At 47.1% G+C, this 26,716-nt stretch overlaps 1 protein-coding gene and 1 pseudogene across 3 annotated transcripts; one reads left to right on the top strand and one right to left on the bottom strand.

Moving 5' to 3' along the window:
• The first annotated feature begins 16,007 nt into the window (after positions 1 to 16,007).
• TARDBP (TAR DNA binding protein) lies at positions 16,008 to 23,902 on the top strand. 3 transcript variants are annotated; one of them, XR_011470188.1, is made up of 7 exons: positions 16,008 to 16,082; positions 16,993 to 17,241; positions 18,479 to 18,642; positions 19,017 to 19,157; positions 19,967 to 20,137; positions 20,525 to 21,726; positions 22,459 to 23,902. XR_011470188.1 is itself a non-coding variant. In XM_070404068.1 (6 exons), the coding sequence occupies exons 2-6, from the start codon at positions 17,004 to 17,006 to the stop codon at positions 21,053 to 21,055; spliced, it is 1,245 nt and encodes a 414-aa protein (XP_070260169.1). In that variant the 5' UTR covers positions 16,008 to 16,082; positions 16,993 to 17,003; the 3' UTR covers positions 21,056 to 23,902. The 3 variants fall into 3 exon arrangements, 1 of the variants encoding a protein (XP_070260169.1); XR_011470189.1 differs by having other exon boundaries at positions 23,521 to 23,902; XM_070404068.1 differs by having other exon boundaries at positions 20,525 to 23,902.
• Positions 23,903 to 24,367: 465 nt separating this feature from the next.
• On the bottom strand, positions 24,368 to 26,543 carry LOC139001541 (mannan-binding lectin serine protease 2 pseudogene; annotated as a pseudogene).
• Positions 26,544 to 26,716: the final 173 nt, after the last annotated feature.

Raw genomic sequence — 26,716 nt, forward strand, 5'->3', positions numbered from 1 at the left:
TCCCTGGCAGGCCCGGCACACGCCACGGGCTCCTGCTGGTTTTTACTATTGAAACCAGGGCTGACCTCTGAGTCAGAGGAGCCGGGCCCAGCCCTGACCCTGGCACAGTTCTTGGCCTCCCCGAGCCCCAGGTCCTTGTGGGAGGCGGAGAGCCAGAGCCGGCTCCTGCAGGAGGCTCTCTCACCTCCCAGGTTACCCAACCTCACCGGCTGCTTATCAGTCTGCAGGGCCCCAAGCCTGACGCAAGCCATAAAAGCATGATTTATTCACCTGTCAGGAACGTCAAGTGCGGGCTGGCCTGGCCTCGTGTGACCTGCCGGGAGGATCATGGGAACGCCACGGGGCGAACACAGACAAGACGGACGGACGGCCCGCAGGAGAGAAGGCCCAGGGAAGGGGTGGTGTCACCCCAGCACCGACGGCGGCTGCCGATCTACCTCCCTTCCCTCGGCCCATTATGTTTTGAAGTGCCTGCTCCGCACAGCGACCGGGACAGGAGGGAAAGACCCACAAAACCAAGTAAAGAAATAAATGAGCAAAGTAGCCTCGGACAATGACCCAGCCCTGAGGAAAGTGAACACACAATGGGGTACAGAAAGGCTGGGCCGGGGAAGGTCAGTGTTAAAAGATTTTTTTAAAAGTAACATTATGACTCTCATAGTGATTTAAAAAATGAACCGATATTTCCCTAGCTGGTTTGGCTCAGTGGATAGAGCGTCTGAAGGGTCCCGGGTTCAAGTCCAGTCAAGAGCACATGCCAGGGGTATGGGCTCAATCCCCAGTAGGGGGCGTGCAGGAGGCAGCCGATCAATGATTCTCTCTCATCATTGACGTTTCCATCTCTCTTGCCCTCTCCCTTCCTCTCTGAAATCAATAACAATATTTTTAAAAATGAACCGGTCTTGCCCTAGCCGGTTTCGCTCAGTGGATAGAGCGTCGGCCTGCGGACTGAAGGGTCCCAGGTTCGATTCAGGCCAAGGGCACATGCCTGGGTTGCGGGCTCATCCCCAGTAGGGGACATGCAGGAGGCAGCCAATCAATGATTCTCATCATTGATGTTTCTATCTCTCTATCACTCTCCTTTCCTCTCTAAAATCAATAAAAATGTATTAAAAATAAAAAAAGAATACTTAAAAAAATGAACCGGTCTTAAAGATTTTATTCAACTCATTATTAATGAGGGAAGCTAGTTCAAAGGAGAGATCACAGGACAGACGCATTTGCAGGTGAGGAGAGTTGAGATGGGTTTGCAAATAGCCAGCAGCTGGGTTCTTCCCCAGAAGGGGATGTAAGTCAGCTGACCCTCCCCTCCATTTACACATCCAAAGGCGAGGCTGTTTGCGTCGCTACAGGTTCTCTACCACTTACAGCCCTGGCGACCTCTGACCAGGGAGGGACCGATCTCTCTCACCTGCACTTTAAAAGCATCCTGCTGGCTGCTGAGACTGTAGTTATTTTTAAGTGACCTTAGGGCCCTGACCAGTGCTGCTCAGTGGTCAGTGTTAGCCTGGGCGCCGAAGGGTCTCGGATTTGATTCCCAGTCAAGGGCACATACCTGGGTTGCAGGTTCGATCCCCGGCCCTGGTTGGGGTGCATTTGGGTGGCAACCAATTGATGTATCACTCTCACATCGATGTTCCTCTCTCTCCCCCCCTTCCTCCCTCCCTTCCACTCTCTCTAAAAATATTCTCGGCTGAAGATTAACAAAAAATAAATTTTAAAACTTTAAAACACATAAAAATGACTGTAGGCAGGAGCCTAAACTTCTCGGGGAGGAAGTTTCCTTAGGCCCCTAAGGCTTAGGGGAGTTCAGGAAACCATCCAGGAGCCGGAAGCTGGAAGGAGGGACTGACAATAAGAGGGAGAAAACGCCCACCTCCTGGTGGAAATGGCGGAACCTGCCAGAAGCCACTACAACTAACCACGCCTCCCCTCCACGACCTCCAGGAATCCCACCCAACAGAACGCCAAGCACGTGGGCACCATCCGTTCCTAAAACCGGGAGCCACGCCAGGCCCCCCACAGCCGCATGGACACGCGGTCTCCTCGCCCAGGGGCCTCTGCACGTGGATGGAAAGGGTGAACGACTGGCACGTGCGATCACGAGGATGAATCTCAGAGACACTTGGATGGAGAGAAAGAAGCCAGACACAGAGGAGCGTAAATACATGCAAAGCAGGCCTCTGGGTTTGGAAACGTGGTGGCTGCCTTCGGGGAGAAGGGCCCCCAAGGCGCGGCGTTGTCTCTCTCGCCCCGGGGGTGTCACAGGGGCGTCTGCCTGGGAACTGGGCCGAACCCTAGAGGTGAGGGGGCAGCTGAGAGGCCTTGAAATGGATCTCCACACCCACTGGGCCTCTCCCACGGAACCTGGTGTCTGGTGCGGCTCCAGGGTTCTCTTCAGTGAACCTTCCATCACCTTGGAGCTGCTGGACAAGGCCGGACGCTGTTGAACGCACTGATGCTGTTGCAAGTGACTCTGGTCCAGAAAAATGCACACTGTGTCCGGAGGAGCTGCGGGCGGTGACTGACCGAGGGGTGCGGACCAGTTCTGTATCTGTTAAGCGAATTCACCCAGCATTCCTGGTGACCTCTATGTGTCCACTGACTTTTAGGGAGTGTGGAAAGGAAGAGGAAGAGGAGGAGGAGGAAGAGGAGGGAGAGGAGGAAGAGGAAGAGGAGGAGGAGGAGGAGGAGGAGGAGGAGGAGGAGGAGAGAATGAGAGAAACACATGGGTTGGTTGCCTCCCACACACGTCCCGATGTGCTGGGGACTGAGCCTGCAACCGAGGTACATGCCCTGGACCAGAATCCAACCTGAGACCCTCCGGTCTGCAGGCGGACACTCTAACCGCTGAGCCAGACCAGCCAGGGCTGTGTCTACTCTTGATCACCCTTCCAACCAACGGTAACAGATTGTACCTCTCACTATTCCCTCATTCGTTAATGAGTTAAACGGAATCTCTGACACCTGTGCATTTTCTATTTGTCTGGTAGTCAATGCTCCTTTATCAAGATCGATATGTTTTTCTGTATGTGTTAGACTTCAATTTTTTTAAAATGTCAAATAAGAAAAGTTGGGTTTTAAAGGGGCAGGAGAGGTGGCTGGGGTTCCCGCTAAGGCTGCCCTCCTCGGGCCCTGCATTCCTGCGTGGGACGTACAGGACAGCGGCCACGCCCTGGGCTCCCCACAGCGGGTTGGCATTTCCCAGGCTGGCGTCTGACTGAGCCTGCAGCCTTGAGGGGGAGGGGAGGGGAGGAGCAGGCGGCTGCCCATGGCCTAACTTCACTCACTGAATTCAAAAGCCACAGTGTCGCTCTCCCCGGGGGCAGGCTGATGGGGCTCCTCCCAGGATGCTAACTCCCAGGATAGGGCTAACTCCCAGGATGCTAACCTGCTAACCAGGATGCTAACCTGCTAACCAGGAAGCTAATCTACTCACCAGGATGCTAACCTGCTAACCAGGATGCTAACCTACTCACCAGGATGCTAACCTGCTAACGGCTGGGGGCTTCCTCTAGTTCCCAGCAGAGAAATAAAACAAGTGGAGGGGCGGCCGCCTGCATCAGCACTGCCCTCGCCAGGGAATCCCGCCTCTGCTGTCACATTCAGGGAACCGGGGCAAAGGGACCCAGGAGGTAGGTGGCCCCCTCCTTCCGCACCTGAGGCCTCTGAGCCCCATGAAGATTGGCAGACCGTTAGGATTTGAAAGATGTGGGTTTGGGGCCACCCCGGAACCTGGGAGGAATGGCACTCCATCCCCAAAGCTGAGCCCCCAACAGGCACCCCCACATCCATGAAAAGTGGGTGGGGCCCCGGGGGTGCGGGGGTCTGGGGGGAGGGGGAGCGCCCAGGCCGCCTCCGGCCGCCCTCCCCGCCCCTCATCCTCTCTTTCGCCTTCATTGTCTTCAGGTGCCAAACCTCACAAAACTCGGGACACAGCCCCGCAGAGACCTGCCAAGACCCCGGGGAAGTGGCGACAAGCAGCTATTGTGGCCACTCCCGCCGCCCTCAGAGCCCCGCTCCCACCCCGGGGAGCTTTCCAAAGGCTTCTGACAAGTGGCCTGGGCTGGAAGGAGGCGCAGGGCAGGCCTGTCTCTACGGAAAGGGATTGTTCCTGTCCTCACGCCGTGGCTGTGGCCAGGACCCCGTCACGTCAAAATGTTGGGGTGTTGGACTAACCCGTTCCCATCGGGTCTCTCCCTGCTCGGCATTCCATCACGATAGTTTCCAAACACAGAGAAAACTCAGAAGCGCACAAGGAGCACTGGGTACCCACCACCCGGATTCGACTGCGTGTGCTGGGCTCGTGCTCCGTCCGTCCGGGGTTCTTTCTCTTTTTCACTCCTCCCTCTGCGGGTTAACGGGTCCCCTAACCCCACGCTGCGCGGGTTTGTCATGGGCACCTGGGAAGGCGTGGGGCTGGGCTTCGGGACTCCTGCCTCCAGGCTCCCGGCCTCCAGGCCGTTCACAGGCCTCAGACAGGAACCCGAAGGCCAGGGCACCACCTCTCAACTCCGACAGCCCGCAAGGACCACCCCGACCTCTTGATCAAACCTTTAAAATAAGAAGAAGAAACAGGGATTCCTTCCTTTTAAAAACATATATTTTTATTGATTTCAGAGAGGAAGGGAGGAGAGATAGAAACATCAATGATGAGAGAGAATCATGGATCGGCTGCCTCCTGCACACCCCACATTGAGGATCGAGCCTGCAGCCCGGGCCTGCGCCCTGACCAGGCATTGAACCGTGACCTCCTGGTTCATAGGTCGACGCTCAGCCACGGAGCCACGTCGGCCGGGTTCTTCTCTTTTTTGAAAACCAAAACTCCATTCCTCCTACACACATAGCTACACACTCCTATGCACACCCCTTAAAAGCCCTCCTAATGCCCTTGCACACACACCCTGACACACACACACACACACACACCCTCTCACACACAGGCACACACACACACACCCTGACACACACACACACACCCTGACACACACACACACACACACCCTGACACACACACACACCCTGACACACACACACACACACCCTGACACACACACACACGGGCACACACACACACACCCTGACACACACACACACACGCACGCACCCTCTCACACACACACACACACACAGGCACACACACACACACACACACCCTGACACACACACACACACACACCCTGACACACACACGCACCCTCTCACACACACGCACACACACACACACCCTGACACACACACACAGACACACACACACACACCCTGACACACACACCCTGACACACACACACATACACACACACCCTCTCACACACACAGGCGCACACACCCTGACACACACACACACACCCTGACACACACACACACACACACGCACGCACACACACCCTGACACACACACACACAACCTGACACACACACACACCCTGACACACACACACACGCACACCCTGACACACACACGCACACGCACACGCATGCATGCATGCACACACGCACACACACCCTGACACACACACATACACACACCCTGACACACACACACACACCCTGACACACACACACACACACACGCACGCACGCACACACGCGGCAGGGGCTCCTGCCGTGGAAAGTCTCAGAGAAAGCAGTGTCATCAGGCTCTTTCCGTTGAGCTCAGATTTCGTTTCTCCATTTGGGAAAATCACATTTTCAAAATTGCTTTCACGGGATTGATCGGAAGCCTGGGAATTGGCCGGATCGCAGCCTCCGCAGTTTCACCGGGGCTTTATTTATGAACACCCTCCCTCTCTTGCAAATGAGAAGTTGGGAAATCCTTTTTAAACTTAGCGCTCTGGCACCTGCCAAGCCGGTTTCTCCAACGCAGACACCACTGACCCACTCCCGGGGTTCCTTTGATAGTGAGAGATCAAAGGTGAATAAAACAGATTCACCGCAGCTGTCAAGCCCTTCCACTCTCCCGGCTCAGCGAGACCTGGCACCACTTTACAGGCGAGGAGACCGGCACTTAGGCAAAGCTGGACCAGCCTTGCTGAAAGCGACCTGATCAGTCAGTCACGAGACACACCGCACCCTGGGAAGCAGGAAATGCGTGGCCAATGAGTCGTGCTGTGGAAACATGGCTTCCTGCTTGGCTCCATGAGGACTGACTGAGTCCGTTTAGGGAGGCATTCCCTCTCCTTCCAGACCGAAAGGCAAATCTTTACCATCTTCCTTCGGGCGTGGGGGAGGGGGCAGTGTTCCTGCTGCTGGGAAGCACCATTTAAGGAACCTGCCCCCAAGGTGGGGGTTCTGACCTCGGGCCCACCCAAAGCTACAGAGCATTCGGGAGGCTCTTGAATTGGGTTGGGCGGGGGGTGGGTCGCATCTCTCCTTTCACAAACTTCTGACTGACATTTAGCATTTGCTCCTGAGGTCACGTTGACAATGACATGCTTCTCTCCTGCCATAAACTGTTGGGTCCTGTGGTGGCTCTAGTCCCGCAGAATTTCCCTCTGACTAACCAAGCACTGACATGATTTACCTGGGGTCCTGGGAGGCCCTCTGGTTTAACCCCTACACCAGGGTTAATGCCAGTAGCTCCTATTCAGTGGCACCTTCTACTTGCCAAGCACTTTAAGTCCCCAGCGACCCCAAGCAGCAGGGGCCGGTACTGCCCCATTCCACAGAGGAGGACACAGAGGCCCAGAATGGCCAGTCATTGGCAGAAAGTCACAGTGAAGCCGGTGAGTGGCCTGAACTCTGACCCCGGGTGGTTGGCATGAAGCACATTACGCCAAGATCTGTGAGTCCCTCGCCAGAACACAAGCCTCGAGTGGCAGGGAGGGCGGCAGACGTGGGCGCCTGCCAATTTTTTGTTGCCATTTTTTTTTCCCACCTCCCTCGTTTAGAAGATCTACCAGCTTGATTTCAAGAAGCAATTTAAGAGTGAAGAGCCCAGATTCCTGAAATATTCTAATTCACTAGATATCAGAGAAATGCAAATTAAAACGACATCCTGAGAGCACTTTATGCTCATCAGAATAGCAAAAAATCAGGAAGGCGGAAATGAGAGAGGTGGAATGTTGGCAAAACTGCAGACACAGGAGCGAGAGGCGCCCAACTGGTCGGGCTGGAGCTCACACCCACCCTGTTCCTGAGCTGGCTCTGACCTGGAAGGTGGAGGTGATGTTATCTGCACCAGAGAATGGTGCTGAGGACGTCAACAGCTGTTGGCACCAAGCGCTGGGGAGGGCTCCGAGGAGCGGAGAGGGCGTGGCGACTGTAAGCTCCCCTGGGCAGCGCCTCTTCTCTGCCCCTTCGCTGCTGCGTCCCCACTGCAGGGTCCCGAGCCCTGGGGAAGCGAAGCTGACACTTGTTGACTAAATGAACATATCTACAAACTGTACGGGAGAAAGGTTAGTGAACAATGGAAAAGGCTGAGGAACGGTGACGACACAGAGGAGGGAAATGAGGTGTGTCCCCTCCAGGCGCCGCTGTCTCACTTCGATGGATCTCAGAGATGCTCTCTCTCCAGGTCCCCCGTAAACCAGGGACCAACAAGGAACATCCACGGGGAACAGGCAGGTCCCTGTGGGAGCCACACGGGAGGATGCTCCTCAGCAGGTCGAATCACCCGGAGCAGGCGGCACGTCTTTCTGTATAAGGCCAGATGGCAGATATTGTAGGGTCTCTGTTGCAGCCTTAGATTCTATGCAAATGAAGGGGCGTGGCTACCCAACAAGACTGTTTATGGATGCTGAAATTTGAATTTCGTATCATTTTAATGTATCACAAACTATTATTCTCCTTTTGACCCCCCCCCCCCGCCACACACACACACACACACACACACACACACACACACAACCATTTAAAAAGCTTAGTTGACAGGCTGTACAAAAACTGCTGTGGCCCAGATCTGGCCCTCGGGCCCTAAAGGTGTACGTTTCCCCCCTGGACAAATTCTAAAGGCACCGCCAACACAGGCTCTTGGGCAGGATGAGGGTTAAGGGCAGATGACATACGGCCTAGTTTTCCGGGAGCAGGCTAGGTTGCCCCATGCTGTCCCCATAATTAGTAGCCCCCCTTTTTCTCCCAAAAGTTCCAGATCGAAAGGTGAAGTATATACACCTCCCCAAGTGAAACCATCATTATTTTTATATAAACTAAAAATGTATGTTCACCGGTGTGCCCCCAACATCTAGAGCAGGGGCCAGCAATTTTTTTCCTGTAAAGGGCCAGGTGGTGAATAATTTAGACCTCGTGCCATACGATCTGCCACTGCAACCTGAGAGCGGCCACAGACAATACGTAAGCGAGCCAGCGTGGCCGCGGACCCTGAAACTCAGTGATGGGCCGACAGTGACACTGGAATTGCATACACATGTCACATAATACAAAATATTCGTCTTTTGCTGTTTTTCAACTAATTAAATATGTCAAAACCATTTTCAGTTTGGGGGTTGTACAAAATCCGGTAATGGGCCGGATTTGGCCGGGGGCTTGTCCATGCCTGTTCCGGAATAATGTGGTACACGCAGCATAAATGCCTGTTTTTGCTGAGGACACGCACAGATTAAAGGACACAGCAACACCTGAATGAGGGTTTGGGAGGGAGGTGGAAGAACAAAGGGATTGGGAATAAGTAGGGAAAATAATGACATAAGAGAACCCAGCCAGTGTTGCTCAGTGGTTGGGCGTCCACCCATGAACCAAGAGGTCCCTGGGTCGATTCCCCGTCAGAGCACATGCCCGGGTTGCAGGCTAGATCCCCAGCAGGGGACATGCAGGAGGCAGGGGATCGATGGTCCACTCTCACATCGATGTTTCTTTCTCTCTCCCTTCCCTCTCTCTAAAAATCAATTATCTCTATGAACAGTTGCTATAACCAAGGAGAAATCAGAGAATAAGAAAGATCTTTTGGAAAATAAGAACATATATGCTAAAATAAAAACCCACCACAAGGACTGAAGGGAAGGGTGGAGAAATTTCACAGAAAGTAGAACAAAAAGAAAACTTTGCACAACAGAAGAAAAAACAATTGTTAACGGTAGGTCATTGCAGATGATTCAATAGCCAGCTAATAGGAATTCCAGAAAGAGAGAAACAACGGGGGAGGAACTGTCCAGGTAGTAATAAAACCAACTTTTCCACAGACAAGAATATCCAGAATGGAAAGATCCCCGTATGCCCAGAACAATGAATGAAGATCTCCAGGAGGGCGAAGTCGCCATCTTAAATTTCAGAATACTCATGATAAGGAGATTATGAAAGACTCGGGAGAGAAAACGCAGATTATGTGAATGGCCAAGAACGCAATGAGCTTCTCAAAAGCAACAAGAGAAGCTAGAGGGCAGTGGACAATACCTTCAAAGTGCTGGGAAAAAATGACTTTCAACCCCCAAATCTACATATAATCTATTAGTCAAGTGTGAGAGTGAAATAAAGCTATTTTCAAAGTTGTAAGGAAGTCCCTCATGGTAGCTGATACAAGTCCCAGAGAGCGACCCAGGAAAGGAGGTCTGAAGGCTCCGAGAAATTAAGAAATAGAAAGGACAATTACCTGACAGATTTGAATACAAGGAAAACCTTGGAGGTTTATGTGAATTTTGGAGGGTGTAAGGAGATTTAGATGTTCAAAGAGAACAAAACAAATTAAAAAACAGGCAATTACTAACATGGCGGCGGGGGGCGGGGGAGGGAGATAAAAAGTTGCAAGAGGAAGTATACTGACTGGCTCAGTGTTGTATAAGACTTATGTGGACATAATAATCAAAACACTGAATGTGTATTTAACCAAAAATTGTGATGCAAGAATAGTAAGGGGAGGGAGGGAATGATAATGGAGTGTGTGAGAGCTAAAAATCCTTAGTGATCATAATAGATCATCTCTAAAATAGACAAACCAAAATACTGCAGAATAGATTTATTATTTTAAAATATGTAGGTATATCTGTAAGCAACAACTAAAAGAATGGTTACCCCTGAAAGGAATAGGAAAGGGTTGGGGAGAGCAAGGACTGCATTTTTTTGTTGTTGTTATCGGCGTTTTTGCACTAATTGGCTTCTTACAAAAATAATTTTAAAACCAAAGGCCTAGGCCAAATAGGGGAGGCAGAGCCTAATTTCGGCTGTAACACTGCAATTAAAGGGACAGTAGCCCGGGAGGTGAGGCCAAGTGGCTTGGGCATACGATGTTTTGTTCATCAATATTTCTATCTCTCTATTCCTCTCCCTTCCTCTCTTTCTAAAAATCAATAAAAACATATTTTTTTTAAAAAAGGGAAAGTAGCCCAGCCTGGCTCAGTGATTGAGCGTAGACCTATGAACCTGGAGGTCACGGTTGGGTTCCTGGTCAGGGCACATGCCTGGTTGCGGACTCCCTGTGTGGGGCCAATCAATGATTCTCTCTCATCATTGATGTTTCTCTCTCTTTCTCCCTCTCCCTTCCTTTCTGAAATCAATAAAACTATTTTTCTTAAAAAGGAAAGTAACAATAAAGAATTAAACTAAATAAATAAATAGATAAAGGAAAGTAAATCATGATGAAATAAAATAGCTTGCTTGGTATTACAGTATTTTACCTTTCAAAAGTGCTTGTGACAACCGGTGTAGCAATGAGCATACCTAGTGCCCAGATTCTGGTTTCTAAGTGCCTTTTCTGACCGAAAGGAACAAGAGCTCCCTAGAGGAAAGCCTGCCTCCAGGGCTGACTCCAGGTGAGCCTGGAGCACGTTGTGCCAGAAAGCAAGAACATGCTCAAGACTAATGGGGACACATCACAAGGACCCTACGCCAGTGTAAAGGGTTTCCCCAGGCCACAATGAGGACAATTTGATCATTAAAAACACTCATGACTGTGACCTACTGCAAAACATTGAATAGATAAAATCCAAGAGTTCTTAGTGATTATCAAAAAAAAAAAAAAGGAAAAAAGCCCGGCCAGTGTGGTTCAGTGGTTGAGCATTGACCCATGAACCAAGAAGTTACCAGTTCGATTCCCAGTCGGAGCACACGCCTGAATTGCAGGCTTGGTCCCCAGTAGGGGACATGTAGGAGGCAGCCAATCAATGTTTCTCTCTCCCCCTCCCTTCCTTTTTCTTCTTTAATTAATTAATTAATTAATTTAATTAGTTGCCATTGGAGGTGACTATTGTGTCAACTTATTCTGAAAACAGATAACGCCCTAGCCGGTTAGGCTCAGTGGATAGAGCGTCGACCTGCGGACTGACTGGTCCCAGGTTTGATTCCGGTCAAGGGCACATGCCCAGGTTTCGGGCTTGATCCCCAATGTGGGGCATGCAAGAGGCAGCCAATCGATGATTCTCTCTCATCATTGATGTTTCTATCTTTCTCTCCCTCTCCTTCCCTCTCTGAAATCAATAAAAAATATGTTTTAAAAAAAGAAAACCTAACAAACATAAATAGCATCTTGATATCCCAAAATGGGAGATCTGATTTAATAAATGATGATAAATCTGTAAAATAGGATACTATGCACATATTCAAATATTTTATTTTTTTAAAAAACTGATAAGAAGTTCAGCATTTAGGGGGAACTGGAGCTCACCCCCAGTTACTGAAGGGAAGTTCTTTTTTACAAAAGAATGTAGAAGGAATGATAGGATTTTAAAATTTGCTATTTTGTAACTCCCAGTGTATCAGGTAAGGACCACTGGTGGATGCTGAAACCATGAAGTGAAAGGTTGAAAGGTTGTAGGGAGACAGGATATGTGCCAAAGCATCATCAGCGATTACTTGCAGATTATAAAGAGGAAAAATATATATACCTTTTCTGTGGAGAGATCGAATTTAGCATCGCTGAAAGTGACACCACCAGGCATTCGTGTTCCTGATGGGGTGCAATGAGACATGCCTGGCTTCACCCACACAATGTTCTGGCCATTATGTCCAACCTGATGAGATCATGTCTTCCGACCTAACTTCCAGGATGCAGGAAAAACAGGGAAGCAAGGCATGAACTAATGATGCCATGAGGAGCCGTCAGACAAATCCAGGATGGATAACATTCTATACGCTATCTGGTCCAGTCTTCTTTAAAAGCCCACATCTTGGATGGGGAGACTGTTCTTGAATTTAAAAGATTAAAAAACGTAATAGTCAAATGCAATATGTGAAACTTAATTGGATGTTGGTTCAAGAAAATAGCTATAAAGACATGTTGGGGAATAGTTGTGGGAATTTGAAGATGGACTTGATATTAGGAAACAATTGTTCATTTTTTTGGATGTGATAACAGGATTGTGAGTAGGTAGGAGAATGTCCTTGTTCTTAAGCGATGCAGGTTGAAGTATTTAGGGGTGAAATGCCATGACCATTGCAACTTACTTTGAAATGGTTCAGCAAAAAATAGAGGGATGATAGATAGATAGATAGATAGATAGAGCAAATATGGCTTGTTTCATTAAGGTAGTGGTTATGCTGATGTTCATTGTACTGTTACCCAATGTTATTATAGTTTGAAATTTTTCAAAATAAAAAGTTTAAACATTAATTGTCAAAGAGAACCAGAAAATCACCATTTTGCAACCATTCTAGTAATAATGAATTCAGCAAGAGTCAATAGATTCTTTTTAAAAAATATTTTTATTGATTTCAGAGAAGAGAGAGAGAGAAACATCAATGATGAATTGATCGGCTGCCTCCTGCACGCCCCACAGTGGAGACTGAACCCACAACCCAGGCATGTGCCCTGACCGGGAATCAAACCCTGACCTCCTGGGTCATAGGTCGATGCTCAACCACTGAGCCATGCCAACTGGGAAGATTCTAAAACCATTTGAAAATGTGAAGACAAGCAGGATAAGTGGGATAGTCTCGGTAATTTTACCCCCAGGTTACTAATTAGTTCCAAAAGGGGGAAACGGTAATTTTAAGTGGAGAATGGCAGGCGACCCCACTTAACTGGGAGATGCAGGCTGACATCATCAGTCATGGGACCAACAGACGCCCTGTGCCTCCTGATGTGCTCCCGAGGGGTATTCCTGCCAAACGTTCGAGCCTGTGATATTACTGTTAAAGTTCCTGAATTTGATAATGATACAGTACTGTGATATATAGCCTATATAATAAAAGCCTAATATGCTGAGTGTCCGACAATCCATTCGACCAGTCACTATGACGTGCACTGACCACCAGGGGGAAGACGCTCCAACTGGTAGGTTAGCTTGCTGCTGGGATCCAGCCGATCAGGACTGGGCGAGACAGGCCAGACACATCCTGGAGCCCTCCCATGGTCCCTCCCCAGCCCCGATTGTGCACCGGTGTGAGGGACCCCACCAGTGCACGGATTCATGCACCAGGCCTTTAGTATTTATTGTACCAACTGTGTAGAGAGAGGGAGATAAAGCAAACGTGACAAAATGTTATCAGATGGTGCATCTGGCCACATAGGAGTCCTTCTATATACTATTGGTGCAATGATAAATTATTCAGAGTAAAAATATAATTAGTAAAATCTAAATTAGACCTAGACCAGTTGGGGAGGCAGCTCCTAATTTTGATGAGAACTAAATATAGAAATTAAGAGAAAATTAAATCTTGGTAAAGTGACTTGCATTTAAATACCTTGAGTGCCTTGGTATTCCCTCCAGTTCCGGGAATGCTTGTTCACTTTATGGAGCTGGGAGGCCAGGAGGCACCCTGAGCGACCTGCTGCAAAGGGGACCCCTCCCAGATGGTCTGGTTCTCTGTCCAGGACCTTTTCTTTCCAGTTGAGAATCCTTATCCTTATGCTAAAAGCCAGTCCATCCCCCCCTCCCCCGCTCCCCCTGCAAAGAGAGCTGTGGGGGAGCCCCTCGGTCCCTCAGCATCTGCCCCGCACGGCACCCACGTGCTTTATGCCTCCTGGGACTGTTTTCCAACTGTTCTCTCTGCCCGCTTCCTTCTGGACTAGACTACTCCATCCCCGGCTGGCTTTCATTTTCCTTGTCCGTCTTTACCCGGGAGTTTTAGCCCAGCGCTGGATAAGGCGTACGGCCTCAGCACATCTTCCTGACCCATCTTCAGAAAGCATTTAATAAGTGCTCAGAAGAGAGGAGGTGGGTGAGGGTAGATACTTTTGGGCCCTCTAACAATCTTTGGGCTTCATGTGTAAGGGATGTGAACCAACAAGCAAACACACCAAGAGAACTTACAAAACACATTCCAAACAAGGAGAACTTCTGACCATCAGCACCGGAAAGCTGGAACCCAGAAGCACTCAGCTGGGAGCCTCCCTCTGGCCTTACTGATTCTCTTCCCGAAGAATAGTACACCTTCAAGATTGTGTTTCCCGGTCTTCCCAACTCCCCGGGAAACTTCTGGGAGAAGGGACAGCCTCTGTGGTTCTGTCCCCGCGTGACCTTCTCCAGTTTCCGCATACCCAGCTCTGCCCACTGGCAGCAAGCATCCAGGTCCCCGCAGAGCTGCCTACACCAAATGCCTCCACCTCAGTCCTGTCACAGAGAATAGCCCAGGGAGGCGGATGGAGCAGAGCCTCAGGGTCTGATAAACCCGGGACAGTAACTTACAGGCCGGGCAAGTATGTGGCCTCAGGCAAGTCACATGGCCTCCAAGCCTCCGTTTCTTCTTCTGAAAAAAATACAGACAATAAAACGGACTTCTTCCCCCAGATAACTGGGCGGATTGAGAAGACACAGACCTCCATGCTTTGGCCAATGTTTTGAAACATGAGTGCCCACCAGGGGCCATCTGTCCAGCCATGTCCCCTATATGCAGGGCTACCCCTGGGGGCAGGTGGAGGTCATCCATTCTGAATGCCTCCACTCTGTCCTCCCAATCTCCCTAAACAGACTCGGGCACAATCTGGTTAACATGAACAGCAGGCATCAGAGACGGACTTGAAGGACTTAACACTGATTCCCTAGGAGGCTGTAAGAAGCAGGAGGCACCCATTAGAGAGCCAGGCTGCCTGGTTCAAATCCCAGCTCCACCGTTCACTAGCCCTGGGAGCTTGGGCAGGGTTACCTAATCTCTGTACCTCCATTTCCTCATCTATAAACCAGGGATGATAACAATGGCACCTACGTCATGGCGCTGCTCTGAGAAGTAGATGAGTTAACGCATAAACATAGAGCAAGTGGGCATTACTGCATCTCATTGAAGCCGATACATCCATACACTGCGAAATTAAAACTGCTGCCAGTTAAACCAGGACACCTCATCAATGGAACTGGAGCTGAAAACACATGTTGGTTTCAGAAATGTGAAACAAACATGTGTGTGTTAACATGGGGGAAGTACAGTATCACTATTTGGAGGCCTGCAGCGAAAATACATTAGCGTTAGGGTTAGGCTCAAACCCCAAGTCCACCACCTGGGCGACCTTTTATGCAAGAGGCTTCACCGCTCTGTGCCTCCGTTTTCCACTGGGCACATGCCGATCGCATCGTTCGTACTCACCTCGGCAAGACTGGAGGGGGAATATGTGCTCCAGTACTTACTAGTAGACGGCACCTGGTACAGAGCAGGCGCTGTCGTGGCTATTATGTAAAAGTTATTCTTTCCAGGTTGGAGCATGGCCATGGAAGGGCGAAGGGGACATGCCCAGCTCGTTTTGTAGACAGAGGGTCCCAACCTCCCCTGCCCTTCTAGCTGCGCGAAGGTCAGCAGGTACAGGGACCCCCGCGCCCCGCCAGGCCCCGCCCACCCCTCCGGGCCCCGCCCCCTTCACGCTCCCGCCCCGCGCTACTCTCGCGCACTTTCCGGCCGGGACTCGGGCCGGCGGTCGGTTGGGTGATACCATCTGTTCCGCTACGTGGGGGGAATTAAAAACCCACGCATCCATATTTTCCCATTTTTAGATTTTCCGACCCAGGTGCTTGTCTATTTTTAGCCTCCTCATCTTTTATATCTGCTAAGGTTCCCAGGAGGGAGCTCTCGCTCTCCGGGGAGCGGGTCGTGGCGTCTCCGAACGGCGCGCTCCCCCTCCAACCGGGGAGCCGTGGGCGCGGCGACGGCCGTCCGGCGGAGGAGGCGGCCCCAGCGCCATTTTGTGGGAGCGAAGCGGTCGCTGGGCTGCTCCTGGATCCCCGGCTGCTTGACTCTCCCTGTCGGGCCTCCTGTCAGCGGCCTAGCGGGTGAGTCGCTGCCGCTTCTCACTAAGGACGGCCCGGGCGCCTCGGCTCCGGCCCGGCTGGCCGGGGACGGACTCAGCGGCTGCGGCCCCCGCCCGGCCTGGCGCGGCTGTCAGCGGGGCCGGAGCCGGGATGCGCAGCCCGAGCCGAGGTTTGGCCCGGTTTGGGCATCCGGGCAGTGCCTGGTGCCCCCGGGACTGTGCCCTCCGGGGGGCACTGCCCGCTTAGGCCTGGCGCCCTGCGGCCCCGCGGATCGCGCTGAGCAGCTCCGACCTCAGCTGTCACGCACGGGCTTCTGGGAGGCGGCGGCCCGCGTCGCCCAGGACCTGTCGCCGCTGCCCTTGGGGCTCAAGTTGGGAGAACCCCGAAGTCCCAAAATGAGGAACAGGGGGGACCTTCTTCTCTGTTTGTTCCCTTCACCTGGCTCCCTGCGCCCGTTCGGGCCTGAGACCCAGCCGCTCAGCGCGTTCCTAGGGAATCGCCTTCGCCCCCCTCCTCCTCCCACACACGCCGCCACCAGCCTAGGTTCCCCCCGGCCCCCCACATCATCGACTGCTCCCCAGTACACACATCACGGTTGTAATGAGATGGCGACTCGTTTGCTGTCTCCCTCTTGCTGGCCGCACCCCTGGGAACCAGCACGGTGCAGCGCCAGGCGCACAGTAGGCGCTCAGCAGATGTTCGTGGAATGAATGAATGAATGAATGAGCGAACGAGGCGCCCATTTCAGTAGGAGTGAGGGTCTTCACCTCCGACCGTTTCGGGGACAGCCCGCCTGTACCGGAGCCCAGGCAGCCCGAACTTTTCTGGAAGCCCTAGGACAATGGCAGGGTAGTGGGACGGGTCCCCTGATGATAAGGAAACGGTGCCTTTGACACACGCGTTGGTCATTCGTCTCTCTTTTCCCTTTAAGAAAAACGGAAGATGTCGGAATATATCCGGGTAACGGAAGACGAGAATGACGAGCCCATTGAAATTCCATCGGAAGACGACGGGACGGTGCTGCTGTCCACGGTCACGGCCCAGTTTCCCGGGGCCTGCGGGCTGCGCTACCGGAACCCCGTGTCGCAGTGCATGCGCGGGGTCCGGCTGGTGGAGGGCATTCTGCACGCCCCGGACGCCGGCTGGGGCAACCTGGTGTATGTGGTCAACTACCCCAAAGGTCCGTGGCCACCGGCTTTCGCAGCCCTAACGCTCCAGCGCAGTCGTGTTTGTGCCGCATTGTCCGTCCGAGAGGATGGCCTCTTTTTTTTTTTAATATGTTTTATTGATTTTTTTACAGAGAGGAAGGGAGAGGGGTAGAGAGTTAGAAACATGGATGAGAGAGAAACATCGATCAGCTGCCTCCTGCACACTCCCCACTGGGGATGTGCCCGCAACCAATGACCGGAATCGAACCTGGGACCCTTCAGTCCGCAGGCCCACGCTCTGCCCAGAGCCAAGCCGGTCAGGGCGAGGGTGGCCTCTTTTCAGGGTGCAACGTCTCCGATAACCCAAGTATTTCTTTAAACGTTACTTACTATTAGACTAGTTTGTAAGAGCACTAGTTTAAATGAGTGAGGACTGCAAGTTACAGAACCTTTTTTAAAAGTGAAAACTGTGTTTAAGTATCTGAACAAATGTTGCCATGTTTAGACAATGATGTATCAGTGTCGGTCCATCATTTGTAACAAATGTGTCACCGCGGGAGGGATGTTGATGGGGGAAGCCATGCGTGTGTGCGGAGGAAGGGCAGTACTTATATGGGAAATCTCTGCCTTCCTCTCAGTTGTGCTGTGAACCTAAAGTTGTTCAAAAGTGTCTGTTTTTTTTAAATTTTCATTCGGGTCTTCCCTTTCTAATTTTGCTTTTTTTAAAATAACCTAAGGTTTTTTAATATTACAAAAATTAATGTGCCTTTATTATTGAAAGTTTAGAAAAGAAAATTGAAATCACCCTAATCTACAGCTGGAAATAAAAGTTGCTGATTTTTTTTTTTTTTTTTGGCAGATAGCCTGTAAGTTATAGGCATTAAAATAATTAAGCAAATACATTTAATAGGCAAAAAGATGGTAATTACTCTTTTAACCTGTTTTTTTCCTCAATGTATTTCAAAGTCAGAGTGAAGTAGAATTACTTATGTTTTGCTATGCCTTCTGAGAAGGGAGGATATATATTTGTAATCTTGTGACACTACAAAACCAGAGGTTTGAGTCCCTGGATTTGCACCAGGAAAGCACTGCAACCACTGACTCAGTCCTTCATTCTGTCTCTGAGAGCTGACATTACTCTTTGCCAAAAGTTGAAACATCTTTATGTCCTTAGAATCTTTTTGCTTCTCACTCCTAGATGTAGGAGGCAGTGTGTTTTGAAACGTGTTACATGAAGAGTTCTAAAAGGTTTCTGCTCATTTTGTTTAGATAACAAAAGGAAAATGGATGAAACAGATGCTTCATCAGCAGTGAAAGTGAAAAGAGCCGTCCAGAAAACATCTGATTTAATAGTGTTGGGTCTCCCGTGGAAGACAACTGAGCAGGATCTAAAAGAATATTTTAGTACCTTTGGAGAAGTTCTTATGGTTCAGGTAAACTTTGATTTCATTTAACAGTTTTTCTTTTCTGGGTGAATGAGCACCCAGAATTCCTGTTTTAGTGACACTGCCCTTCATGTTCAACAGACAGTATTTTTAATTTAAGACTCGTAAACATTAGAGCTAGTTTATCTTTGCATTCTAAAACATTTTGTTGAAATTCTGATATGTAAAAGAGTATTATTCTGCTATAAACAGGATCTAAATTCAACATAGATTTATTCTTGGGGTCTTTACCCCAAGAATAATTTGGTTTAAATTTTAATTAAGCCACTGCATCCAGTTGAAGCCATTCACATTGTCAAGGAATTTCTCATTTGGTTATGTATCTGTGTTGTTTTAGTAAATTTAAATGATTTTTTTTCTAGGTCAAGAAAGATATTAAAACTGGTCATTCAAAAGGGTTTGGGTTTGTTCGATTTACGGAATATGAAACCCAGGTGAAAGTAATGTCACAGAGACATATGATAGATGGACGATGGTGTGACTGTAAACTTCCTAATTCTAAGGTACTTTGCTTTTTTTTATTTCTTTGCTTTTTTGCCTTTTTTATTTCTGCTTTGGGAACTTTTGCTGACAAACTTCCTATAGAAGACACTATAAAATAAAGCGTTAAATACACTTGGAAAGGTAGTGTCAGGATGTTTTCTTAAAGCCTTGGGATCTTAATGCATGCTGAATATTTTATGGCTGTTTGAAATATTCAGTTAAATATCCCTCTAAACCAGCGGTTCTCAACCTGTGGGTCGCAACCCCTTTGGGGGTCGAACGACCCTTTCACAGGGGTCGCCTAAGACCATCGGAAAACACATACATAATTACATTACGATTCATAACAGTAGCAAAATGACAGTTATGAAGTAGCAACGAAAATAATTTTATGGTTCGGGGTCACCACCACATGAGGAACTGTATGAAAGGGTCGCGGCATCCGGAAGGTTGAGAGTCTAAACTAAACTATGTTAACAATCTTACGTAGTTACATGTTGAAACATGAAGATGGTCAGAGTGCAGTAACCTTGTCCTAAAAGCCTAACTTGTTCCAAGCAAGACTTGCTTATTTGGAACATTATTCATTAGTCGTTGACTTTCCTAGATCCAAATATACTTTCATGAACTTAAAACTTTAAAACTGTATTTGTCATTGAAGTCTTAGAAGAAGGAGGAGTGCTAATGCAAAAAAATAAAAATGTACTTATTTTTTAATGACTCACCTGAGGTAAAGGCAGATAGGTTGTGCTACATCCTCCACCACAGTGCCTTTTCCATGGCTCATAAAATATTTCTGATTGTTTTTCCTACCTTTGAATTTGCTCAGCAAAGCCCAGATGAGCCTCTGCGAAGCAGGAAGGTGTTTGTTGGGCGTTGTACGGAGGACATGACGGCTGATGAGCTGCGGCAGTTCTTCTGCCAGTACGGAGAAGTGGTAGATGTCTTCATTCCCAAACCATTCAGGGCTTTTGCCTTTGTTACATTTGCAGATGATCAGGTATTTTTCTCTTTAAAAATTTTATCCCAGCTAATTAGGTAATTTCTCTTGAACTTTTCCCTCCAGCTAATTGCCATCCATAACTAAGCTTTCTGACCTTGTAAGCTGTGCAGGGTATATGGACCTAGATATCTGTGATAAACATTTTAGTACTTTTCAGTATGTGGTGTTTAACCAAGAGTGTTATATATCTTTAGAAAGTAAACTGAAAAATTCTTGCTGCCATTACTAAAAGCTCAAGGCTATTTTGAGTTTAAATGAAATGAGCATTCATTGTTTATTTTTCCTTCAGTTTAGATAATGGCTTGAAATCTAAATTTTATTGCTACTTTGAAGTACAAGTCAGTGGTTTACTCGCCTTTATTTACACCCCTTATTTTCTTATAGGTTGCCCAGTCTCTTTGTGGAGAGGACTTGATCATTAAAGGAATCAGCGTACATATATCCAATGCTGAACCTAAGCACAATAGCAATAGACAGTTAGAAAGAAGTGGAAGATTTGGTGGTAATCCAGGTGGCTTTGGGAATCAGGGTGGATTTGGTAACAGTAGAGGGGGCGGAGCTGGCTTGGGAAATAATCAAGGTAGTAACATGGGTGGAGGGATGAACTTTGGTGCTTTTAGCATTAATCCAGCGATGATGGCTGCAGCCCAGGCAGCGCTGCAGAGCAGCTGGGGTATGATGGGCATGTTAGCCAGTCAGCAGAACCAGTCGGGCCCGTCAGGTAATAACCAAAGCCAGGGCAACATGCAGAGGGAGCCGAATCAGGCCTTTGGGTCCGGAAATAACTCTTACAGTGGCTCTAACTCAGGGGCCGCCATTGGGTGGGGATCAGCTTCAAATCCAGGGTCAGGCAGTGGTTTCAACGGAGGCTTTGGCTCAAGCATGGATTCGAAACCTTCTAGCTGGGGAATGTAGACAGTGGATGACGGTTGGTTGTATAGACTGGTGGGAATTCAAATTTTTCTAATCTCATGGTAAGTATATTGTAAAATACATATGTACTAAGAATTTTCAAAATTGGTTTGTTCAGTGTGGAGTATATTCAGCAGTATTTTTGACATTTTCTTTAGAAAAAGAGGAAGAATTAAAGGAATTTTATAAGTTTTGTTACATAAAGGGTTGAAATACTGAGTGTTTGAAAGTGAACTGCTGTTTGCCTGATTGGTAAACCAACACACTACAATTGATATCAAAAGGTTTCTCTTGTAATAATTTATCCCTGGACTCGTCAAGTGAATTCTTTGCATGTTCAAAATGGAAACCATTAATTAGAACTACATTCTTTTCTTTTAATTTGAACCCCACCATATGGATTTTTTCCTTAGGAATATCTCCTTTTTGGAGATCATGGTGTCACAGTGTTTGGTTCTTTTGTTTTTGTTTTTTAACACTTGTCTCCGTTCATATGCAAAAGTACAATATGAAGCCTTCATTTAATCTCTGCAGTTCATCTCATTTCAAATGTTTATGGAAGAAGCACTTCATTGAAAGTAGTGCTGTAAATATTCTGCCATAGGAATACTTCTGTCTACATGCTTTCTCATTCAAGATTTCGTCATCACACTGCACAGGCTGCGTCTTTGACGGTGGGTGTCCCATTTTTATCCGCTACTCTTTATTTCATGGAGTCGTATCAACGCTATGAACGCAAGGCTGTGATATGGAACCAGAAGGCTGTTTGAACTTTTGAAACCTTGTGTGGGATTGATGGTGGTGCCGAGGCATGAAAGGCTAGTATGAGCGAGAAAAGGAGAGAGCGCGTGCAGAGACGGTGGTGCAAAATGGATATTTTTTAACTTGGCGAGATGTGTCTCTCCATCCTGTGGCTTTGGTGAGAGAGTGTGCAGAGAGCAATGATAGCAAATAACGTACGAATGTTTCTTGCATTCAAAGGACATCCACATCTGTTGGAAGACTTTAAGTGAGTTTTGTTCCTAGATAACCCACATTAGCTGAATGTGTTAAGTGAAACGATACTTGTATTTCCCCTCTCCCTTTGTCAACTGCTGTGAATGCTGTATGGTGTGTGTTCTCTTCTGTTACTGATCTGTAAGTGTGGTCATGTGAACTGAAGCTGGTGGGTTGAGAACATGGACTGAGCTTGTGGTGTGCTTTGCAGGAGTACTTGGAAGCAGAGCTCACCAGTGAGCTGGGGGTGTCTCAAAGAAGGGTGGGCGTTCTAATGTCTGTCAGCCACCCCTCAGAATGCTGTTTGCTGCAGTTCTGTGTCCTGTGCTTGGATGCTTTTTATAAGAGTTGTCAATGTTGGAAATTCTTAAATAAAACTGATTTAAATAATATGTGTCTTTGTTTTGCAGCCCTGAATGCAAAGAATTCATAGCAGTTAATTCCCCTTTTTTGACCCTTTTGAGATGGAACTTTCATAAAGTTTCTTGGCAATAGTTTATTTTGCTTCAAATAAACTTATTTGAAAAGTTGTCTCAAGTCAAATGGATTCATCACCTGTCATGCATTGACACCTGATACCCAGACTTAATTGCTATTTGTTCTTGCATTGTCCAAAGTGAAAAGTTGTTTTGTTTTGTTTTGTTTTTTCTTTTTAAACCTATCTTTTAATAAGTCTGGGTGACCGCACCTAAACTGGTAAGCAGTGCCCTCCAGCTTTTCCTTAGTGCCTCTGTGCACCTGGGTGATGTTCTGTTTACATGGCCTGTATAGATCTCTCCATTGGGGAAATCGTGCCTCCTAAAAATCTTATTTGGGGGAGTGGGCAAAACAGTGTTAATTCTTTTTAAATGCTTTGTAGCAAAGCATACCAATTGAAAGGGAATATTAGCGCCTTTTTAGTTTGGTATTTGAAAAGTGGAATTAATTGCAATGGGGATAAAAGTAGAAGAAACCACAAATTATCTTGTGCCTGAAATCCATTAAGAAGCTTGATAGCTTTAAGAACTATCAGGGTGTGGTGGGTTGTCTGTGAAAGTGTTAAGTGAAATGGACTTTGTCCTCCCAAGGTGGGGGGAATACAGTCCTGCTGAATAAAATCGTTTACAAAACTCAGATTAGACTCTCACGATGCATTGTTAAGTATGTAAAAGCGATAATATATTGATTATTGTACTTTTTATGTAACTACTGCTATGAGAGTTGAGCTTGTTTTCTAATGGAAGAATGTAACAGTTCTTGTGTTGATAGTTTACCTAATGCCCTTATCTAATTAGGTTATGATAAATAGGATTTTTGCAAATTACATGTTTTAAACTTTTATAAAGTGAAGTCATCCTTTAGACTTGTGATCGCCACATTGTTTCATTATTCAGTTTCCTCTGTAAAAGGATCTTGCAGTTGTTTAATTTTTTTTTTCTGCATCTAAATTGCATGATTTCCAAACCCTGTACCATCTGAATTTTGCATTTTAGCACTTGCACTATTACTCAGCAGCAGTAACATGGTAACACTTAAAATGGTATTCGGGGACCTCCAAAGACTAAACTGACAAGCCTTCAAGGAGCCCAGGGGTAAGTTAACTTGTCAATGGCATGGTTTTAATCCCTCTTTACACTTGTGTAAACCTAGTAACTGGTCTTGGAAGGCTTTCAGTGTTGAGTAGCCTTCTCTTAATATGTTGTGGTAATACATAGCTATGGGCATTTAATTCTACCCTAAATTTTTTTTTTTTTTTTTTGAAGTTTAGAAGTAAACTATTTGGCAAAGATTTGTTTTTAAAGTCTATTTGGTCATCTAAATGCATTCATTCTAAACATTTTTTGAACCAGTTGAATAAAAAGTTTTGTTCCACCAGTTTAGTGTCTGGAGTCTTACTGGAAAAACACAGTTTCCTTTTTATATGTGACAAAGATGCTGTAAAGTTACCTTTAAAAAGTGAGTCTCAAGAAGTTGCACTTTACATGCACAAGAGAAATTAGGGCAAAACTCACAATGAATTTTTAAATACAATGGTAACTCTGGCTAGAATGAAAAGCTTTGTTAGATGTTAGCTATTAAATCTTTTTAAGAAGGACTAGCCAACTAAAATGAAATATTTTTAAGCTTAAGTCAGAGCTTAAATTTTGTCCTTAGGAAAAAGAAGTTAACTACTTAATTTGGAAGATGTATGTGATAATTAGAATAATTTGTTGTTGAGTAATAGGACAATAGCTCTTAATTGTGTATTCAGGTTCTATACTCAGGTATTGTGTGATCTGTGATCTATTGTTTGGCTAACTGTGACCCTTTTACATGTTTATCATAAGAAGGAAAAAAAATACAGATTTATCTATAGTACCACCATTTACTTCTGGTGTCATATTTCATCTTATGGAAATGCCACATTTAATTCCATTGTCTTCAGAATTTGAACATTATTTAGGTTATTTCCAAGTGCTGGGAGCATGGCTAAATTAAGTTCTTAGCATTGAAATACTAGGTTAAAGACTATGCATGCTTTTAAGGCTTTTGAAATACATTGCAAAATTTTCCTTTAGAAAATTTGTGTTGTCTTTGACAATGTGAATAGTGCTACTCCATGTTCATTTTGTCTACCAATTTGATAAGTGCAAAATTATATCGCTGTTTTTGTGATACTGGTTTTTAACATGGAAATTAGTACCTAGGCTAAAGTATTGATGTTTCTAGTTCATCTACAAAAATCCATGATTCAAGGTTACCCTGAACTAATACTGCTGTGATATTAGAGATCCATAAGAAAAGTCGAGAAATACTCAAAGACCATGTACAGGCCATTTCCGGAAATGCAATAAAAAAGCCAGTACGAAAGGATACTGGACTCTAAGTAGCGCAGTGCAATCTGACCAGTGAGTTTCTATTGCTCCGGCAAAGACGAACATCACTGTGGTTCACACCCCCGTGAACCACAGCGTAAAGGGTGAAAGCTGGCCAGCCTCTCCCTGCAGTTGGGTTTTGGTTTTGGGGTGGGCGGGCGGCAGTGGCTGTGTTAATGTTCCTCGGGTCACATTGCTGCTGCCATCTTTCACAGGCATTTTTAAAAGGCATTTACCGATTGAAAACATACAAATTAAAAGTTACTCATTATTTTCTTGATCCAGGGAATATAGTTAATGACTTTTGTGTAAACCCCATACACTTGTGCTTCCCCACAATTATTGGAGCCCCAGGACACTATTCCTCCCACAAACCACCTGTGTGTCTCATTGTCGAGAAACACTAATGCCCCTCCACTGTCGCCTCCACAGCTATCCCTGCCCCCACTCTCTACGCCAGCACAAAGCATGTTGTCAGTTACCTTTGCCCCTAGATACAGCTTCTTTTCATAGGCAGCAGCACATGTTTGATGATCAACAATTGGTATGTCAACAAACTTCAGACTTCGGGCAAGAAAACCCCTTTGGGTTAATCCCCATCCGGATACAGTTCCAATGTCATCTGTCCTCATGAAGGATTCAGCTGCTTCTCCTGGCAAGCAGATAGGCATGATGCTGCTGTTGATGGCAACTTTGTTCTGCAGTTTAATCAGCGCTATGTCGTTATCGAAACCAGCAGCATGCCTGTAGCCCTCATGGATGAAAATGGCCTCTGCCCAGGCTTGTGTGTGATGAGGCGACAGTCTCTTCAGGGCACCCATTCGAATGTCCAGGGAGGAGGCATCTTCTTTTTGCTCATATACGACATGAGCAGCCGTTAGGATCCAGTTGTCATTCAAAAGTGCACCTGCTGCTGTGGTGTCGCCTAATAATAGCAGGACTTGCCAAGGAAAATCACCAAGCTTTGCGTTTTGCCCTCCATGTATACGACCTCCTATCGTACGGGCTGATAGTCCACAAACTGGGGAAAGAAGCAGAAAGGTAGGGCCTTGGTAGAAACCCAGCGGTGCTTTTCTCCACCCACCACTTCGGACTTGTTAATATTTCATGTCAACCCAAAATGGGGTCACCTAAATCGGTGGGCGCCCACCTGTGCAGGCAGGTGAGGCTACCTTAAAACAGCACAGTTCAAAGACCCAATGGGGCGTTCTTAGCGCCTCAGAAAATGAGGTGGATAAAATTTCTTTTAGAAGCTATATTTGTTTTGCAAAAAAAAAAAATAAAAGGTCTACACAGTTGGGGGGTTATTTATTAGGGCAAGCGGGAATTGGCTGAGCTGATGCACTGGGTGATGGGAATAGGAAGTGGAAGGAAATAACCTTTTCATTGCTTCTGTTATCCCACTTTAAAATGGGGTGTTCACCATGTAGTTCTGTGAAAGCAGGAACTAGGTCACTGTCATCGGATTGGCAAAATTAATTTCACTTTTGAACATTTAAATGTTTTACAAATTAGAATGTCGCAGCTCTAGCCAGGAACCTTCAGGGTCAGAAATTATTTGTCAGCTAGTTGATGCTTTCAAACACTAAGTTTTACTCTATATTACTAAGGGAATACACTCAATGTACCGAATGTTTCCTACTGTGGCAGAATACTTGCATTGAAACTTGTAAACGTGGTGTCAGCTAAAATCAAATAACTAATTTAAGCCAAATAACACAGGGGTAATGAATATATTATTACCTTTCTGATTTTTTTAATATCTACTCAACTATATCTTCAGAGCCAATTCTGGTAAAAAAAAAAAATTTTTAAGTACTATTAAAAGGCAAAT

Source organism: Myotis yumanensis, unplaced genomic scaffold, assembly GCF_028538775.1.
Source record: "Myotis yumanensis isolate MYYU_CA2020_CCGP unplaced genomic scaffold, mMyoYum1.0.hap1 SCAF_2, whole genome shotgun sequence".
Classification (NCBI taxonomy): domain Eukaryota; kingdom Metazoa; phylum Chordata; class Mammalia; order Chiroptera; family Vespertilionidae; genus Myotis; species Myotis yumanensis.

What these genes read in the sequence shown, in the direction of transcription:
- TARDBP (XM_070404068.1), top strand. Translation starts at nt 17,004, where the DNA reads ATGTCGGAATATATCCGGGTAACGGAAGACGAGAATGACGAGCCCATT. An exon ending in GAGAAGTTCTTATGGTTCAG is followed by an intron (nt 18,643 to 19,016) that starts GTAAACTTTGAT and finishes TTTTTTTTCTAG; the next exon opens with GTCAAGAAAGATATTAAAAC. An exon ending in GTAAACTTCCTAATTCTAAG is followed by an intron (nt 19,158 to 19,966) that starts GTACTTTGCTTT and finishes GAATTTGCTCAG; the next exon opens with CAAAGCCCAGATGAGCCTCT.